This window comes from Benincasa hispida, chromosome 9 (genome assembly GCF_027475165.1).
Source record: "Benincasa hispida cultivar pf3 chromosome 9, pf3_genome.v1.1, whole genome shotgun sequence".
In the NCBI taxonomy this organism is placed as follows: domain Eukaryota; kingdom Viridiplantae; phylum Streptophyta; class Magnoliopsida; order Cucurbitales; family Cucurbitaceae; genus Benincasa; species Benincasa hispida.
Genome location: NC_143486.1, coordinates 52,644,957 through 52,664,000, shown reverse-complemented (window position 1 = coordinate 52,664,000; position 19,044 = coordinate 52,644,957). Strand labels below are relative to the sequence as shown.

Below are 19,044 nucleotides of genomic sequence, written 5' to 3'. Positions count from 1 at the left end.
TACGTTTCCGCTCAAGGCCTTCACAGGTTCCTTCAACTATGATACCCGTAGTAAACTGTTAACGTTATAAAATGTATCATGTTTTAATGTATTTCCAAAATTAATATAATATCTTTTTAAATTATCATCATCCAATGACTTTAAAAATTTTATATCAAATAAGAAGTTAAGAATATTTTCGATATTTTCGTATACTTGAAATTGTTTAAATTTATTTTTAAGTGAAAAAATTGTTTCATCTATAATATAATAAAAGTAATCAATTCTAAAAGAATAAGTGATCATGTTTTTTCAATGTCAACATTCTCATCCATTTGTTTTATTAATTTTAATTTGAAACCAAACGTTGTTTTCGAAAATTGTAAAAAATAAAAATTTATTTATGTTTTTTACTAATTTTTTATTTTTGAAGACAAATTTTCAAGCACAAACAGACGGGACCTAAGTTTACTTTAGTTAAATATTGAATTTAGGAATCTTTCTATTCCAACTAAACTATGATTAACAAAATTATAAAATAATTTGAATTCTTATTTATTTATTAGATTAAACAATATTTGGAACCAAAAAACAATATTTGAATAACAAACTTAATTATTAGGATATCCCAATAGATTAACAAAATCACAAAATAATAAAAATATGACATATTTAAATAAATATATTAAAAAGTTTCTAATGCGCAACTAATTCATATCAATTGTGAGATAAAACACCGCACAGTTTACAAATTTGTTACAAATTACAAAGCAACATAAAATTTTGTAACATTGTGTATACGTTAAAAGTTCTAAATTTATTCTCATATATTATTAATCAAGCAAGATTTTTTTTTTTTGATATTCGTAGTATTTGGACCAATTTACGGGTACCTAAGCTAATCTTACGGAACAACCAACTTGATCTATAATATTTTGAGTCTCAAGAAAACTCATAGAAAATTAATTACTAGGTCACCACAAATTAAATTCTTGATCTCTTAGTCATTTATTGAGACTATGTCTCCTTAAATCAGATGAATGATAATTATATTTTATTTTATTTTTGAGATTGTGACAAAATAAGATATTTAAAATATGAAAAAGATAAATATCAGTAATTATATGCATAGGATGAATTATGGGTGAGCATGATAGATCGAAAAATCGAGTCGATCGATCAAACTGATTGGATTGAAGTCGGTCGATCGAAGAAGAGGAGGAACTCGAACGGTATCACTCTACAAAAATCCAAACCGATAAAATTTTAATTTTTTTAAAAGAATAAAATCGATCACAATCTATCAATGACAGATTTGCACTCTTCGACGTTCGAGATTGGTTCTGTGGTAATTTCATCGAAAAATTGATTTCGCTGCACATATTTAGGATGAATTGACGACATAAATATTAATAATAATCACATACCAAATTTTTATAAAGAAATCATTATTAAATTTGATAACGATGAACGTAGTTCTTCTAAAAACACAAAATTGTACTCATTTCTTTTTTTTTTTTTAAAGAAAACACTCATTAGATACAAAACAAATAGATAAAAACAAATTTAAATTTAAATTTAGAGTTATTGGTATAAAGAATTAATGATGAAGCATTCCAATCCCTAGAATTTGATTTTGAACGGCCTCAACTAACATCGAATTGAGGAATTGGAAAAGGGGAAGGGAAAAGAGAAAAACCGAATACTGTAGTCAATTAACGACTGTGCTCATCTCCCCCCGCAAGAAAATAAAAAGCTTTCTTAATCTCCAAGTTCTTCGTAAGGTTGAATTCTAGCTCCGTAATTTAAATCAGATTTCTCCACGAAAACTTTCACATCGTGGAGCAACAGCAGAGAATCCAAAGTGATTCAGTTCACAGAAGAAGAAGAAGAAGAAGATGAGAATCACTGTAATGACAGCCGACGAACAGATTCTTTCCTTGGATGTTGATCCCAATGAATCTGTAAGTTTCTTTATCTTGTTCATTCAGAAAACCCCAACTCCAATTTCCTGCATTATCTTCTTCCTTCCATTATACCTACCCAACTTTTCTTTTGCCCTGGATTGCTTGCTGATGTTGAAGCTTTTCCTCTTTGCTGCCAAATAGGTTGAGAACGTGAAAGCTCTGCTTGAGGTTGAGGTGAGAATTCGTCTTTTATATTGATTATTGTGATCGGTAGCTGAGGAAATTTGGGGTTTAGAACTTGTGGGTGTTGAACATTTGGATCTTTATTGGGGAAACCGGGGGAAAGAGTTAGCCCCTTTGGCGAATTTGCTGCATTTTGTGATCCAAAACTATCGTACATTTAAGATTAAGTCCTGGAGAAGTTCTCCCTTTTAATGGTTATGGTTAGCTCATTCTATTTATGTTTTTGACTTTTGTTGCTGCTCAGACCCAAGTACCGCTTCAGCGGCAGCAGCTGCTGTACAATGGAAAGGAGATGAAAAATTTTGAAAAATTGAGTGCTTTGGGTGTTAAAGACGAAGATTTGATTATGATGGTATCAGTTGGCGATTCTAGGTACTTTTCTCTTATTCTCAGACTGCAGCATCTTTAATTTTGATATGAAGGTGTAGCCTTATAGCTATAGGATACCTGATTACATAGCCTTCCGTATATTTCATCAAATCAACAAGTTGCTGATGTTCGCACTAAAGGGTTACTCAGGAAATTTTTTGACTAATGTATTAGCAAGTTGGGTCTGATTGACATCTACACCCCAACTTGATGTGGAGTGTTGAAACTAAGGGACTTGGGTGATTGTATATAGGCCTGGGGGTATGATAGTAATTTATCTTACTCTAATTTTCTTTCCTTTTTTGTATTAAGGCTTGTTGGAGCTTATAATAAGAACCCTTGTGTATCTTTCATATTATGTTAAAAATAATAAAAAGGAGACTCTCTATCATGATTTTTTCTCCTTGTTCTCGGGTTTTCTACGTAAACCTCGTGTCTTCTATTTCTGTCTTTTAACAGCCAACATAATCGTTACTTCTTTAAACAAAAAACTAGAGTATTGTATTGGAATAGGGGGTTCAGTAGAAATGACCAGAAAGCTCCTTTGAACTTTGTCCTTGAAACTCAAATTACTACTCATCGCAATAGCAGTTATAATTTTTTGTTCTTCTTTTTTGGACATACACCAACAAGACTATTTTACCTTACTGTTCAAGGAACAAGTGGATTGGTGAGTTTCTTTTACAAGTTCTTGAATAACTTCTTCGTGGTTTTGTGGGAAGAGTTTTGTGAAATATAGTGATTGCTTTTGAAGTCACCTTTCTCTTACTAATCATGTGTTTGATGTTTGTGGAAATTGAATTGTGCCTTCTGTCTTGTTAAATCTATACAATTTACACGTTATTTTACACACCCATGCATGCTTTTTATTCATAATATAATATCCATTACCTTGCAGTGCTTCTACCAATAATTTGAGCTTCAATCCAGATGGTTCTGCAGTGAACCCTGAAGCCTTCCAGCAACACATTAGACGTGATTCAAATACAATGGCTCAACTTTTTCAGGTAAAAACTAACATATTGCTTCATTACGAGATTTGCTATTGAGATAGAAGTCACAACTTATCCTTTTTACCCGGGCAAGAAAACAAAGTTTCATTGATTTTTCAAGAGTTACAGTGAGGGTATAGAGACTCCACTTAAAAGATTACGTGAAAGCAAGCCAGATTAGAATTGATTGCACTTACATAACAGTCAGTCTTACAGAAGTCACTAGAATTATCTCACAAGAAGCCGCTTGATATTTAATTAATTCCCACCTACCCTCCTATCGCCAGAATATTTGTCTTCAAACAATATTGGATTCCTTTCAGCCGAAATTCCTTAAAACAATGCTCGAATCATATTAACCCACAAATTTTTTTTGAGTCTCTAAAGAATCTATTCCCTCAACTAATTGTGAACTATAAGCCTATAATTCTCAATAGTGGGACAACAAACTCAAGAGATTCAAAATCTTTTGTATGAGAAAATCCTAAAACTTTTTTATGGAAGAACAAATGAAAACCGTTCATCCTGCCTTTGGACTTAGCTCACATACTTAGGTTGATATTCCAAAAAGGACAGCAATTTTGAAGTGCAATCAGATGCATTTACAAGAAGATATTCTCAAAACCATAATTGTTATTTTTTTTTGTTCTCATCGGTGTTTTAAAAAGCCTTCTCAGGCGTGTACCTAGGCTCAAGACGCAGGTCAAGGTGAGACTCACAAATAAGGCGTGCTTTAGGCACGCACCTTTTATGAATCCCCAAGGCTTTAAGCCCTGGGCCTTGGGACTTTCTCATTATTTTTAAAATGATAGTTATAAGTAAGGGTTTTTCCTTCTTTATTAACTAAAAAAATCAAATTTACTATGCCTAAATGCAAAAACTTCTTGTTTTTAGGGGTCTTTTTTTCATTTTTCCATTTTAACTATGCTCTCTCTTCTTTATGTATTACTTTTATATATAGTATGCCTCACAAAAAAAAGCATGCGCTTATTTTTGTGTCTTGTGCTTAAACCCAGAAGACTATTGTGCTTTATTTCACCTTGAGTTTTAAAAAACACTGGTTTACGTGAACTTTTTGGTCTTCCATAGTGCATCACTGATGATGAAAGAGGTTGGTTTGAATCTCTCAACCTCACATATGATTTGATATTCCAAATACTTAATACCATCCACCTTTGAAATCAAAGATTTTATCTGAAACTAACACAGACCTAAAGTGTTCAAGCTCCACATCTCATAACCGGGAACCAAACAAGCTATATGATTTTTCTTATGTATGCATTTGATTTCCAGTACTTGAATAGTTCAAACACAAACAAACACGATAGCAAGATGTTAGATCATGATTGCTATGTACGGCGAGCACAGGGAAATTGATTACATGTATCAACTTGTTTCTGTATTGAGTTTCATTTTCTTTTTGATGATTATGCAACTAGTGAGTAATTGTTCAAGTCATACCTGGGCTCTGCAGAGTGATCCTGAATTGGCACAAGCTATTGTTGGAAACGACCTTAATAATCTGCAACAGATTTTAAGAGCGCGTCATCGTCAAAGATCTGTATTACAGCGTCAACAAGAAGAGGAGATGGTGAGTAGGTTATTAATTATTCTCCATTAATAGCCTAAGTGATCTGATCTGATTTTGATTTTCCTTGTTTCTGGTTTGTTAGGCCCTTCTGTATGCAGATCCTTTTGATGTCGAGGCCCAAAAGAAGATTGAAGCTGCTATACGCCAGGTTAGATTATTTTATCATCTTGTTTTCTTCCAGCATAAATTACAAGTTGTTTCCCAGTGACATTTTCAGGTCAAATGGTGAGTTAGAACTTCTTAGGGCTCATATGAAGATTATTTTTCCACCACAAAATTAGGATAACAAGAGGGCTCTATGGGGTCTTGTTTTAGATTTCTTTGTTTACTGCACACATACATAATTCTCTCCTGCTTGAAATGGAAGAGTTATTGACACTAAACCTAGTTTGATAGTTACCTCAGTTTTCATTTTATGAAAATGATTTCTGTTTTAAATTTCCAATACATATACAGAAAGGAATTGATGAAAATTGGGCTGCAGCTCTTGAACACAATCCTGAAGCTTTTGCAAGGGTGGTAAGTGTTACATTGACTAACATTGTCCACTTGTATTGTATTTTGTTTCATGGTTTGACGTTTCATGTGTAACTCTTCAGGTCATGTTATACGTTGACATGGAAGTTAATGGTGTTCCATTAAAGGTAAGTGGATCTAACACACATAATTCATTTTACTTTTTATTCTACTACAGTTTAGAAAATGTGAGAAGGCACTGCATTTCAACTTGTTACTTTCGTTAATGGTCCTTGATCAATAAATAAATAATTTTAGAACAGATTCAACTGTTTGTGATATATGGACATTATTTCTGTACGTCAACTGAGAAGAGAAAAAGGTTTAAGTGTTTTAATGGTATTGTTTTAGGCATTTGTTGATAGTGGAGCTCAATCAACAATTATATCAAAAAGCTGCGCTGAGAAATGTGGGTATGTGGAATCTATGCATCGTCTGATTTTCCCCTCTATACTGGCATTAGTACTTGGCTTTCATCATCATTATTTCTATTCATTGCCTGATTAGATTTTTAAAATGCATAACATGTGACATAATCTAGCAAGAAAGAAAATAACTGTTATAATGCCCAGCTCTAATTCGCTGCATGTTGTTTTGTTCCTTTTTTCTTTTTAATTCTACTTTTTTATAACCATTGGCCACGACATTATCAAAATTTCTAATGGGTCTAATCACCAAGAAGGATCCAACCAACCTATGTTAATCTTGTTTAAAATGTGCAAGCACGCCATTAGTGTAATAAGATTTAGGATAACTTAGTTTAATCCTGGATCAATTCCTTTTTTCCTATTTTAGAAATTAGTGTCCTTTTAATTTTCCTTTTAGTTATCCTTTCAGGATTCTTTCTTGCATCTAATTCTCTATAAATAGAGAATCCCCCTCTTGTATACAATAACTTTTCATTATTAATGAAGACTTGATTAGATTCTTGGAGAGAATTCTCCTTTTATCTCTTTTGGCCACATCAATTTGGTATCACAGTCGTTTGAGCCAATGTTGACTGCTGTTGGGGAAAGACCGGAAAACTCTTTATGACGCTGATCACAAGAGGGAGCTTTGTGAGTTGTGCTTGTTGCCGAACAACACACACCTAACTAGGGGGAACCCTTTAAATTCAAGAAGTGTGAAGAAATTTGAAGAATTATCCCATAATGGAATTTTATAGAAGAACTAATATGTTTTGGAGAAGAAATCATTATCTTGGTTATGAAGAACGACCAAGAAAGGTTGAAACATATTCAAGAAAATCCAAGAATCAGTCCTACAACAACTATGATGCTGAAACTTATTCAAGAACACCCAATTTGTATATCAATCTTGAAATATTGAAGGAAATAAAGGAGGGAGTATTAGAGATCCCACATTTGTTAGGAAAGATGACGCAAAACATGGATCGACTTCCAAAACAATGGCAAGAGTTCAAAAAAGAAACAATTTAAGAAAATACAACCAAGAGCTTGTTGGATTAATAGAGGATCAAGAACTCATCAAAATGGTTAGTGAAATTGTGCAAAAAATGAATGGAGTAGAAAAAAAAAAAAATCAGTTGAAGACAAGTCGAATAAGGAAGGTAGAAAGATTGAGGAGCTTGTGTCGAAAGAAGAAAAAATCGATGGAACTAACACAGAGGTTGCTCAATTTGTATCAGATGATGAGGAACGATTAATTGATAAAATCAAAGATGGAGGTGTTGAAGAAGATGAAGTCACTGCAAAGAATGTGTCCATTCGTTTAGATCAATTAATTGAGGCACACATAGCTTCTCCACCAGAAGAGAATAGAGTAGAAATTAACCTTGGTCACCAAGGAAGACAACAAAGGAATGAACAACACTAGTGGTATGCAAGAAATGCCCAAGATTTACCAAGAATCGTTCAAGAACAACCAAGATTAAGATTATATTAGAGGAAATATTGGCCGGATGTGAATTCTTCAAGTGTGGAAGAAAAAGATATCCATGAGCAACCTAATCCGAAGAAAATTGAAAATCTTTTTCCTCCATTCTCGGAGGGGTCTGCATATATTTTGAGAACAGAGGATTTTTTGAACAACTTAATTCTTGGGTTCATTAGTGATAATATTGATGGAAACAATTTTATTTTTCAAGAGTCAAATATTCGATATATTGGTGTGGCTCATGAAATTTAGTTGTTATTGGTGCCCGATGTTCAGAGATGTTTCTATTTGAATGACTTACTTTTTTATTTTTACCTTCACTTTCGTTTTAAAACTCGAGGATGATTTTTTTTTTTTTTGGGGGGGGGAGGGAGGAGGGGTATAGAATATGATGTAATAGGATTTAGGATAACTTGGTTTCTTCCTTGATTAATTCATTTTTTTTTCTATTTTAGAAATTAGTTTCCTTTTAGTTATCCTTTTAGAATTCTGTCTTGCATTTAATTCTCCACAAATAGAGAATCCCCTCTTGTATACAACTTTTCATTATTAATAAAGACTTGATTGGATTCTTAGAGAGAATTCTCCGGTTTTTCTTTAGCTACATCAATTGGACATTACCAAAATCTTTGGACATTATGCAACAAAAGGAGACATTTAGGAGCCACACAAAGTGAGCGTAATGGAGAAGGGAATTCCATTTCAAGGGAATTCCATTTCTCTCCACCTAGAGTCTTCCTCTCGTCTACCATTCCATCCAAGGAAGAAGCCTTCCTAACGTAATGACACAACTACAGATAATAATGTATTGGCAACTCTACTGTTACCTGAAGTGGATAATAAGGGTAGGGGATCCCTCTTCCCCCATCCCTTACACTGTTTTGTTTCCTCTTTTGGTCATCATATATACCTCTTTTTCTTATCACAGACACACACACAAATATATATAATAAAAGTAAGAAGAGAAAAAAAATCCACCAGAAGGATCCTATCCATAGTTTCTCTTAATAGTTTTGCATAGTAAATCTTTTACTTTTGAAGATTAACCACAGAGCCTATTAGTAACAGGAGCAAGGTTTCTTTCTGACATTTTCATTTTCCCAAAACTTCTTGAAAGGAACATGAATGCACAACCAAAAATAGAAACATTACAGAGCATCATTTTCTAAAAAAATTGAAAAGATGAATATGGAAAGCATATTAACAATAAACTATGATTTTGGGAAATATTTTACTGACTTCACTATTTAGTATTGTCAAACATATTAAATTATATGATGTAAATATTTCAGGATGCATACTCATATTCTGAACTCAACTCGACTTAAAGCAAATTTATCTATTTTTACTAAATTGTATTTTTTTGGGAAAAGAAACATTTCATCCTTAAATGAAATAAGGAAGGGAAACCCCAACATCTATAGGTGATTATAGGTTTTTTTCTTAAAAGGTTTCATGTTTCACATTGGACATCGGTTTTGAAGCTATTTTGTAATTATTCATTGGGTAACATCTTGCTTGGTTGGAAACCTTTTCTTTAGGAGGGTTGCTTTTGTGGGCTTGTCTTTTGTATGCCCTATATTATTTCATTTTTCTCGTTGAAAGTTGTTGATTCTATTAAAAAAAGGGTGATTACAGCATAACTAATTGGAAACTAAATAAGAGAAGCTATAATGTGTAAAAGGGTGCTTAGTTTTGCACCAAAAAAATGCAGTAGACATAACCAAGTCCATAAAGCTATCAAAAGAGGAAAAGAAAAAAAAAAAATTCCTGAAGAGTGCTTAGTTTAGTAAATTGTATCCCCAAGGACTAAACATTTTTCAACAATGAGATTGGACCAAGTGTATCACAAGATGTGTTCCAAATGGAACTGTTTCACCTTCAAATATCATTCCTTTCTACATGTTCTTACGCCATTTCATCAAATTCAAGTGAGTAAAATATTGATCTTGTATCTTTTTGTGCCGGAAATTTAAATTGAAAATTAGAGAGTTGAAGTTGTTTAGGTGGGTGGCTTGTATGGTGGTGTGACATCCATTTGATATTCTACTTGTGAATAATATACTTTAGATACCTAACACACACTTGAATACAATCCAGATCTTACTTTATTTCAATTGCCTCTTCGAAGTATCTACAACAAAATATCTGCTTGGTCATTTACTTCTAACTATCGATGTTGATTTCCTTGCTGGTGATATCATTAATTCTATGACTGTGCTAGTGAAGGGTGACCAATGCTGTTTAGATGGCTGCTGTATCTTTTTTGCAAATGCAGATATTATATATAGGATCGAAACATTGAGGTTGATTTTGCCCTTTTTTTTTTTCTGGGGTTGGGGGGCTGATCATCAGATTGTTGAGGCTTTTAGATCAACGCTACAAGGGTATTGCTCGTGGAGTAGGCCAATCAGAGATCTTAGGTCGAATCCATGTAGCTCCAATCAAGGTATGGAGTCACTAGTATTCTTTCTCGTTTGAACCAGGCCCTATGTGCAGTAATGTAATTTTGTTTCACTTGGTAAACCAAGCTACATAATCTTGACTCTTGAGTATCATTTTTTCATCAATAAATTTCCTTGTGTTTGGTGAAGGAATTTAATTTGCTTACTCCTGTCTGAAATCTTTACCGGTCTCTTTTTTTAGATTGGTAATATATTCTACCCCTGCTCATTTCTGGTACTGGATTCTCCAAATATGGACTTCCTATTTGGTCTGGATATGCTACGGAAACACCAGGTAGCACTCTATGCTTTACTGGATTTGAAACTCATGGTTGAACTTGTTGATATCATTCCTTCGTATTGTTTGAAAAGTGTAGCTATTTTCTTGCAGTGTATTATTGATTTGAAGGAGAATGTTTTGAGAGTTGGTGGAGGAGAGGTCTCTGTACCATTTTTGCAAGGTTGGTATTTCTAGTTTGCAAATTTGATCTCCACCCACACATTTTTTAATTATACTGAAGTGTCCTCTCGTGTCAAAACTTTATGCGCAGAGAAAGATATTCCCGCTTCTCTTTTTGATGAGGAAAGGCTCTCTAAGGAAGCCTCTAGCTCTGGAGCACCAGTGAGTTCTTAAATATTGTTCTCTTGCTAAATTTCTTATATTTGCATTTCATAGTAATTTGGAAACAAGTTATAGTGTCCGTACATTTCACCAACGTCTACAAAGAAATTTAAATCCTGAATTTCTGGATGTAATCTTTCCAAATTGTAGTATCATGTTTGCCAAAAGTCAATGCAAACTGATCTGTTCAAGTTTCTTGTACGACTCTGGATTTGATGATGATGGGATAAATTTTATGTCATTGCTGGTTTCAACTTTCCATTAACCATATTGAAATTAGGGTTTTTTACTCTAGGGGCATTTTTGTCTTTTTCATTGTATCCTAGGGTTTCCCTTTTTTCTATTTAAGCTGGTGGTCACATTGTATTCAGTGTATCAGTTTTCTAATAAGAATCCTTTTATCCCGTGGTTTTTTCTCCCTGATTAGGGTTTTCCACGTAAATCTTGGTGTGCTATTTTTCTTTCTCTATTCTGTTTTTCATCATAGTATCAGAGCATGGAGACAAAACCTTGGCCACCATTGAGGAAAATCCAATAGGAGAATCCCAAACCAATAATCTAGATATAACCAGTATTATCCAAAAAGCCATTGATAGATATTTTCAATCTCTTCTTCCTTACTTTCAATGTGATGACCACCAAACCCATTCCGACGAGCCAGTTGCGACCAAATCGACGACTAGATCCAGTCCCCAGCCGCAACCAGCCACGAACAGACCAATCGCGACCAGATCCAGTCGCCAGTCACAATCAGCCGCGACCAGGCTAGCCACGACCAGATTGGCGCCACGATAGGTGCTACCCAGTCACGACCGGCGCCCAACTCTTCACGCCTGATGCCGTCCCAGGTCTTCGGCGCCCAGATCTTCACCGGCGCTTCGTCTCAGTCGCCGGCGATGCCCTGTTCCTCGAACCATACCCACTTTGTCTCTCAGCCGAACCAGAAAACCGACGACAGATTTGTGGGTTTTTCTCAGCCTAATATGAGCAATAGATTGGGGCTGTTTTCGCCAGTCATGGGTGAATTTGGAGGGGGAGATTCTTCATCTTACCACCAGGACCAAGGGAGTATAATCCAGGATCAAGTTTCTCAGTTGCAGCTGGAGATTAAACGACAAAACGAGATGTTCCAACAGCAGATAGTTGCTATTGGGGAAGCCCTGGGATCGACATCTAATATCAAACTAGATCCAAATCAATATTCTGAAAATTCGGTGACTTCGTTCCCTACTTACTCCTCAAATTTTTGTTCTGGAGCTATAGGCAACTCTTCTAGCTTTATTATAGGAGAAAAGTTGTTACTTCTCTTGGTCCCAATCCATTAAAATGACCCTCGAGGGTCGTCACAAATTTGGATATTTGACAGATGAAGTACCAAAACCAAGGATAGGTGATCCCCAAGAGCGAATTTGGAAAGGAGAAGATTCTTTGTTGAGATCAATTTTGATTGGAAGTATGGAACCTCAGGTTGGAAAACCCTTATTATATGCAGCCATAACCCGTGATATTTGGGAGGCAGCCCAAAAACTCTACTCCAGGAGACAGAATGTCTCTCGTTTATATCCCTTACGTAAGCAGGTCCATGAATGCAAATAGGGGACAATGGACGTTACTGCTTACTTTAATAAACTGTCTCTCTTGTGGCAAGAGATGGATTTGTGCCGTGAAATGATTTGGAACTGTCCTTGTGGAGGAGTTTTACATTATTAGTCTGAGAAAACTGACTGCATGTTTGACTTTCTTGCCAGACTCAACTCTAAATTTGATACTATGCGAAGCTATATATTGGGGACCAGACCTCCCTAATGGAAGTCTGTTCTGAAGTTCGCCTGGAGGAATGTAGGTTGAGGGCCATGAACAGTACACCTGTAACACCAACAGATTCCGCTGCTTTCAAAACATCAGGCCCTGTCCAAGATAAGCAGATCAGTAAGCCGCCCCCAATGTGTGAACATTGCAAGAAACCCTGGCACATGAAAGATCAGTGCTGGAAACTTCACGGCTGACTGCCAAATGGTAAGAAACGATAGCCAAGCCGGGCTCTTGTAGGTGAATCTATTATTGGAGATACTCAACCTCAGAATCAGAAAACCACTTAGAGCACTACTACTACAGTGGGAGTAAGTGCAATCGCTTAATCAGGTACTTTCCACTCCTTTGGCCTTGTGAGTATAATTGGTAATAAACTATGGATATTAGATTCAGGAGCCACAGACCATTTAACTGGTTCCTTTGATCAATTTTTGTCTTATCAACCTGGTGCTAGAAATGAAAAAATCAGAATTGCAGATGGGTCCTTTGCTCCCGTTGTTGGAAAAGGACGAGTGTCGCCCATTGCAGGCTTAATCCTCCAAGATGTGTTGCATGTGCCAAAAGTTTCTTACAATCTGTTATCTATTAGTAAAATTACAAGAGATTTGAAGTATCGTGTTATCTTCTCACCTGATGCTGTTGTTTTTCAGGATCTGAACTCGGGGATGACGATTGGCATTGCCCAGCATGACAGGGGACTCTATTTCCTCATTGAAAAAGCCTCATTTAGGATATGTGATAGGACTAGTTTGTTTTCTTCTCATTTTTCTATGTCTGAAATTGATTATATGTTATGGCACTATCGCCTAGGCCATCCTAATTTCCAGTATATAAATTATTTGTTTCCTCCTCTGTTTCACAATATTAATATTTCTAAGTTGAAATGCGATGTGTGTGTCCAAACCAAATAGCCTCGTGTTTCTTTCACGTCTCAACCTTATAAGCCCTCTAAACCTTTCACCCTGTTCCATAGTGATGTTTGGGGTCTGTCACCTGTTACTACCATAACTGGGAAGCGTTGGTTTATAACCTTTATTGACGATCATACTAGACTAACTTGGGTCTTTCTTCTAATAGACAAATCCGAAGTTACTTCGGTCTTCCAACAATTCTACAATTCTATCGAAACCCAGTTCAACGCCAAAATCGCTATTCTCCGGAGTGATAATGGTCGAGAATACCTTAATAACACCTTACGAGAATTCTTAATCTCAAAAGGAGTTGTCCATCAGAGTTCCTGTGCATACACCCCTCAACAAAATGGAAGCCTTTATATGGGTTAAAATAGTCCCCAAGGGCTTGGTTTGGCAGGTTTACTATGTTTGTGAAGTCGCAAGGGTATACACAGGGTCATTCTGATTATACTCTTTTCACTATAAAAGGTCAGTATCCGGGAAGATTGCAGTTTTGATTGTTTATGTTGATGACATTGTTATTTCAGGCAATGATGCCTCAGAGATTGACCGATTGAAGGCAAAGATGGCTGAGGAATTCGAAATCAAGGATCTTGGAAAACTAAGATACTTCCTTGGAATGGAAATAGCTCGATCGAAAGAAGGAATTTCAGTTTCCCAACAGAAGTATACTCTGGACTTGCTTAAGGAAACACGTATGACAAGTTGCAAACCAGTTGACTCTCCTATAGAAGTAAATGCAAAGTTAAGTAATATGAGTAAAGGTGTTCCAGTTAGTTAAGAAAGATATCAACGACTTGTTGGGAAATTAATATATCTCTCTCACACTAGGCCCGACATCTCATATGCAGTGAGTATGGTAAGTCAGTTTATGCAGTCTCCATATGAAGAACATATGAGGGCAGTGGAACACATTTTGAGATATCTGAAAACCTCTCCAGGGAAAGGTTTGATGTTTAGGAAAGCTGAAAGACGATGCATCGATGCTTACATCGATGCTGATTGGGCAGGATCAGTGGTAGATAGAAAATCGACGTCAGGGTATTGTACCTTTGTGTGGGGTAGTCTTGTTACATGGAGAAGTAAAAAACAAGGTGTTGTTGCCAAAAGCAGTGCCGAGGCTGAGTACAGGGCCATGAGTCTGGGAATCTGTGAAGAAATTTGGTTTGAAAAAATTTTAAAAGACCTTGATCAAAAGCATACTGGTCCAATGAAACTCTACTGTGATAATAAAGCTGCAATAAGCATAGCAAATAACCTAGTTCAACATGACAAAACAAAGCATGTGGAGATTGATCGACATTTCATCAAGGAAAGACTTGATAGTGGCAATATTTGTATTCCTTATATTTCTTCCAATCAACAGATTGCAGATGTCCTAACAAAGGGACTGCCCAGACAGCTGTTTGATGCATGTGTGAGCAAGTTGGGTCTTATTGACATCTACGCTCCAACTTGAGGAGGAGTGTTGAAATTAGAGTTTTTTTTACTCTAAGGGCATTTTTGTCTTTTTCATTGTACCCTAGGGTTTCCATTTTTTCTATTTAAGCTGGTAGTCACATTGTATTCAGTGTATCAGTTTTCTAATAAGAATCCTTTTATTCCGTGATTTTTTCTCCTCGATTAGGGTTTTCCACGTAAATCTTGGTGTGCTATTTTTCTTTCTCTACTCTGTTTTTCATCAAACCGATTAGCATATTTTATGTATGATAGAAGAATGTGGGTTGAATTTCAAGAAGAATACATGGGTGTTTGTTCATTATGATGCTTTTTGGTTATTGGAGTGAGATTGAAAATAAAAGTTGTAATTGATTACTTAGTCTAAGGTCAATGGTGCTTGCAGGTAGGGGCTCCTAATTGGCGTCTATTTAAAAATAAAGTCATTTACAAAATTGATCGCACACTATATTCGATATAATTTAAACTTGTGATATTAAGGGGCTCAAAAATCTTCCAAAGAAGTTGATTTATCCCTCAATTCCTTGCGACAATTTTATAGAATCAGAACTTAGGCCTGTTGGTTTTGATAGACCCTAAAAATACCAACTCTCCAGTCTTCACCCATGACAAACTCCATTGTAGGCTAGAAGGTTATGGGTTGCCACCCCCCACAATCAATAATCATGACAATTATTCTTGTAACGTGTTTTTTTTTTCTTTGAAAAGAAAACGATACTTTGCATTGAATAAATGAAAAGAGATTAGTGGTTAAATTATAAGGAAACAAAAGTAGCAAAAACAAAAATACAATAAAGATACTAAAGCAAACAACATATAAAGACCAAGCTGGAAAGACAGACATTCTAATTTAAACATAAATCTTGAATGGAAAATTCTGCATAAAACAAAGTCTATTCTTATAACATGTTAAAAAGGTTATATTATTATTATTATATAATGATAATTATCTATTTATATGATAATAATAAACAAAGAAGAGGGATTGAGTTATTAGAAATATTTCCTATAAAAAAAAAGAAAAAAAATTATTAGATATATTTTAAGGAGTAGGAGATAATGCTTTCAGGAAAAAGCAGTTGTAAAATATAAATCAAAGATGTTTTAGACTCGCGAGAAGAATTCAAAGTGTCTTGGATGAACAAATTTTCACATCTGCCTGTCTGTCTGAATCGTCCGTTTCATTGCTTGCTTTTTCCAGGTGGCTTCATCCCCAACAGATAACAGCAGAAATGCAAGAGCGGGCCAGCCTACAGGTTATAACAGTATACTTCTCTACACTGTGATGTCTTGATATCTTTGGTATTTTCCTAATGAAAAGATGTTAGGTTTAACCAATTGGGAGTCCTTTTTGTACCTCTCTAGCCTTGGAAATATCTCATCTCCCCCTTTTGTATGGTCTCTCGTTTAGTTGTTTTAATATGTGATTCATTTCTTATTAAGAAAAACATTTATATATGGTCACGCGGTCAGGGATTCAAAATCTCTTTCTAGGGTTATGGATATCCAAGAAGATTCTATCATAATATTTTCTCCTCCAACTGCATTTTTTATTGTTCATCTTGGCTGCTACTTTCGTTTGTAGACTTGTGAGGCTTTATATGTACACAGTCTCAAGAGGTGTTCGTTTCTTACTCTTGCCTCTAACTTTTATTTTGCCTTTTTCTTTCTTAAAAGCAGGAAATGTCGGGGGAGCAGCCCAGGTAAATTTCTTGTAAAAATTTATGTCTAATCACAAATTTAATCTTCAAATTTTGTTGGTTGTCTATTTGTTCCCTTAAACTGAAAAAATTGCACTTATTATCTTTAGTTGTGTTGTAATTTTATGTATAGTTGGTTTCACTCATCAAATGATGATATGAGATACTTATTGGACAATGAACATACTAAAGCGCTAGAAACTAGAAAGAAATGGTCCAGCTAGATAAAATAAGGCGGTGCGAGTACACATACTTGCCCGCCCCACTTATACTATGTTTTGTAACTCTACTTCCCTTTTGTCACATGTTTGTTATGTTCGCTGAATTAAGCAATATTTGACCCACAAATATGTCTTGCAATTTAAAGTTGGACATATTTTCAAAGATAAGGAACTAAATAGGCAAAATCATCAAAGTTGAGGGACTAAATTTATAATTTAACCACATGCTTTACCTCTATTGTGATTACAGGGTCTGGAATTCGAAGCTAAAGTAGCAAAGCTCGTAGAATTGGGATTCCAAAGAGAGGCTGTAATACAAGCTCTCAAACTATTTGATGGAAATGAAGAGCAGGCAGCTGGGTTTCTTTTTGGATGAGTAATCTGAATACAAAATGTTTGGAGTCCATTTCTTTTGTGGATTATCTGTTTTAGATTTTTATCAATTTAATCCACAAACATTCATCTGCTTGCTATTCTAATTTAAAACTTATATTCAAACAATATTTATGTTAAACCAAAAACTCAAACATTCTAATGTTATAATGGATAGGTTCAAGCTTTCATGTTTGTCTTTTCTTCCTTGTTCTAAAGATCAATTTATATGATGTGACGAATCTCCTGTTTCAGTAAGCCACAAGTCAGGATCTTATAAGTAATTTTATTTTCTTCAGTGTTGGTAAATATTCTTTCCAAGTTTGTATTAATATATTTCCTTACCCATTGAATTAGATATAAAAAATGTTCAAACTTTCCTTCAACTCGCAAGTGGTTAACTTAACTTTGGAGTACTAAACCATGTTTCGTGGGGGTAGTTTGAAGAATACTCTTGGCTCATTCATGAAGTACATATATAAAATGCATGTTTGATAGTGATTTTGAAATGGTATAAATTTGTCTAAAATATATTTGTTATAGGCAGGATTTTGTTAGACATGCATATCAAATACACAACCTATCCAAATCTTTGATTGTTCTGGATATCATGGATTTAGATGTGAACAATGAGAATAACTATTATGAAGTTATAATGAGGTTACTATCATATTGGATAGGTTAGCATTGTAAGGCAAGAGTTTGACAACATATTATTGACTAACTTTGACGATCACTTATGCAACCAATTATAGTGGTGAACTTTGGTGAAGATCACCTTTGATACCTAATTTTGGCAGCTAGTTTCAACTATATTTGGCGGTCAACTTCGACAATTACCTTTGCCTTTGACAATCATCCATGCAACTAACTTTGGTGGCCAACCTAGTGCTCACTCTGATGGCCAATTTTGGCAAAGACCACCTTACTCCAATTTTGGCAATGACCACCTCCAACGACTAACTTCGAGATGCCTTTTGATAGCCATCTTTGACAATTATTTTTGACGACCAGTTCAAAGTGTTTGATAGTCTTTTTTATAGTTTAAAGTAATTTGTCATTAATCGAAACACTTTGAATATAGCAAATCAAACAAACTTGTGTATAAAAATGCTTTTGAGATTAACTTGTGTAACAATTTGAGACTTAGGGACCAAATAAAGATTTGACCAAAAACCTATGAACAAAAAAAATATTCTCTATTCTTTTTCATAGTATATATAAGGGGCATTTTTAAATATAAAAAATATTTAAAAATATTTACACTTTATAGCAAAAAGTTTTAAAAATACAACACTTTTGAAACTTTTTGCTATAAAGTAAATATTTTTCGAATTTTTTCTATTTATAAGAATTTTCCTATATATAATGGAAACAATCCCCTTAAATCAAGATTGTGAATCTTTTATTAAAATGACAATGTGCTTCATACAAGAGGGAAGACTCTTAGGCTATGTTAAACCATTTAGAAAAAATATTAACCGTTTTACGTGTTTGGTAATTTAGATTTTTTAAAAATTTATATAAAATAACTTTCCAAATCTTATGGTTTTCAAAATTTGCTGAAGACTAGTTTCATCTTTTAGATTCCTTAATAATCAGACGCTTTTTTTTTTTATTATTTTTTTTTTATTATTTTTTTTTATTACTATAAACAATTGTTTCTATAATCTCTCTCTTTTTCTATCGATTTCACATTCTTTTTCCTATCATTTTTTTTTTTTTTTTTTTTTTTTTTTTTTTTTTTATCGATTTACTTCTAAACCACCATTAGAGCATTACAATTACAACAGAAACAAATTCAAGATCAACCACAATTAATTCAATTTTTGTTTTTCTACTTTATTTTTGTTTAGTCATCATACCTTTTTTATTTTTTCAATTGTCATTTTCGTTCTTCTTCTCCCGTTTGCCACCAAATGCTTCTTGAGTGATTTATTTTATTGTATAATTTTTAATTTTTTATGTTAAATTGATAACAATTCTTTTTTTTTTTTTTTTTTTTTTC

General features: G+C 34.3%; 1 protein-coding gene and 1 long non-coding RNA gene across 3 annotated transcripts; both read left to right on the top strand.

Moving 5' to 3' along the window:
• Positions 1–1,488: 1,488 nt before the first annotated feature.
• Positions 1,489–17,231, top strand: DDI1 (ubiquitin family protein). 2 transcript variants are annotated; one of them, XM_039042558.2, is made up of 16 exons: positions 1,489–1,943; positions 2,088–2,120; positions 2,374–2,501; positions 3,397–3,505; positions 4,965–5,081; positions 5,164–5,229; positions 5,538–5,600; positions 5,681–5,725; positions 5,949–6,010; positions 9,849–9,942; positions 10,140–10,232; positions 10,329–10,398; positions 10,489–10,559; positions 15,945–15,999; positions 16,424–16,446; positions 16,915–17,231. In XM_039042558.2, the coding sequence occupies exons 1-16, from the start codon at positions 1,878–1,880 to the stop codon at positions 17,038–17,040; spliced, it is 1,221 nt and encodes a 406-aa protein (XP_038898486.1). In that variant the 5' UTR covers positions 1,489–1,877; the 3' UTR covers positions 17,041–17,231. The 2 variants fall into 2 exon arrangements, with proteins under 2 accessions (XP_038898486.1, XP_038898485.1); XM_039042557.2 differs by having other exon boundaries at positions 1,568–1,943; positions 16,421–16,446.
• On the top strand, positions 12,566–13,223 carry LOC120086112 (uncharacterized). The gene is made up of 2 exons (XR_005484156.2): positions 12,566–12,701; positions 13,022–13,223. It is a non-coding gene; the product is annotated as an uncharacterized LOC120086112 (long non-coding RNA).
• Positions 17,232–19,044: the final 1,813 nt, after the last annotated feature.

What these genes read in the sequence shown, in the direction of transcription:
- DDI1 (XM_039042557.2), top strand. Translation starts at nt 1,878, where the DNA reads ATGAGAATCACTGTAATGACAGCCGACGAACAGATTCTTTCCTTGGAT. An exon ending in ATGTTGATCCCAATGAATCT is followed by an intron (nt 1,944 to 2,087) that starts GTAAGTTTCTTT and finishes GCTGCCAAATAG; the next exon opens with GTTGAGAACGTGAAAGCTCT. An exon ending in CAATGGCTCAACTTTTTCAG is followed by an intron (nt 3,506 to 4,964) that starts GTAAAAACTAAC and finishes TGGGCTCTGCAG; the next exon opens with AGTGATCCTGAATTGGCACA.